This window comes from Eurypyga helias, unplaced genomic scaffold, assembly GCF_000690775.1.
Source record: "Eurypyga helias isolate BGI_N326 unplaced genomic scaffold, ASM69077v1 scaffold20377, whole genome shotgun sequence".
Lineage (NCBI taxonomy): Eukaryota > Metazoa > Chordata > Aves > Eurypygiformes > Eurypygidae > Eurypyga > Eurypyga helias.
In genome coordinates this window covers 11,090-12,029 of record NW_010260041.1, presented here as the reverse complement: position 1 = coordinate 12,029, position 940 = coordinate 11,090, and the positions used below count along the sequence as shown (strand labels likewise).

Here is a 940-nt window from a genome sequence, read left to right as displayed (position 1 = left end):
GCGCACTCCCTGTTAGGGCGTGCGACTGATCCCATTCACCATCACCACTCGGCCTCGTGCTCCCGCCGGTGCCTTTCCCAGGTGGTCCGACGGGTCCCTCCTCAACTTTGTGTCCTGGGCGCCAGGCAAGCCCCGGCCCATCACCAAGGACAAGAAATGCGTGTACATGACTGCGAGCAGAGGTGAGGGGCCGATCGGCCACACTGGGGCTCTGGAGAGGCTGGGGACCGCCGGTCAAGCGGAGACACCACTCCCCCAGTGCGGCAGGGGGGTCATGCGTGGCCTGTCCCTCCCCGCAGAGGACTGGGGAGACCAGAAGTGCCTGACGGCGCTGCCCTACATCTGCAAGCGGAGCAACGGGACGTCTGCGAAGCCTTCCCTCCCGCCACTGCCCGCTCCTGCGAGCGGGGGCTGTCCCCGCGGCTGGCTGGCCTTCCTCAGCAAGGTACACAGAGGGGACGGGGGGACACAGCCAACTCCTGGCCTTCCACCGGCCCCACTGAGGGGCTGGGGAGGGATGTGTGCATGTGTTTTGGGAGAAATGCTGGGGTGTGCATGCACAGGGATGTGGGAGAGGCATGCTGTGGGTTGGGGGTGCAGGATGGGGGAATGAGGGTGCATGCACATGGATGCTGGGAGAGAGGTGCTCTGGGGGGTGTGGGTACAGGAGGGGTTGAGGGGCTGGCAGGCATGAGGGTGCAAAGGCGAGAAGGACTGCTGGGGCAGAATGGGGCTGCAGAGGGTGAGTGAGCAGGGAGGGTTCAGGGCTTGGTGTTGGGGGGGATGGCTGCACCCCCTGGACTGTCCCATGCCCCTGCCCCTGCAGTGTTTCAGCTTCAACGGCCATGACAAAGCTGAGATCGTGAAGTGGCCGGAGGCAAAGCAGGCGTGTGAGAGCCAGGGTGCTGTCCTGGCCACCATCGCCAGCCCCCTGGAGCAG

General features: G+C 65.5%; 1 protein-coding gene across 1 annotated transcript in view; it reads left to right on the top strand.

The window, feature by feature from the left end:
* The window catches only part of MRC2 (mannose receptor, C type 2), a gene marked incomplete at both ends in the record, with an annotated part of 14,805 nt that overhangs the window by 10,609 nt on the left and 3,256 nt on the right, over nt 1-940 (top strand). Inside the window, 3 exon segments of the mRNA XM_010154901.1 lie at nt 82-182; nt 300-445; nt 827-938. Of these exon segments, the coding sequence (XP_010153203.1) occupies nt 82-182; nt 300-445; nt 827-938 (359 nt within the window).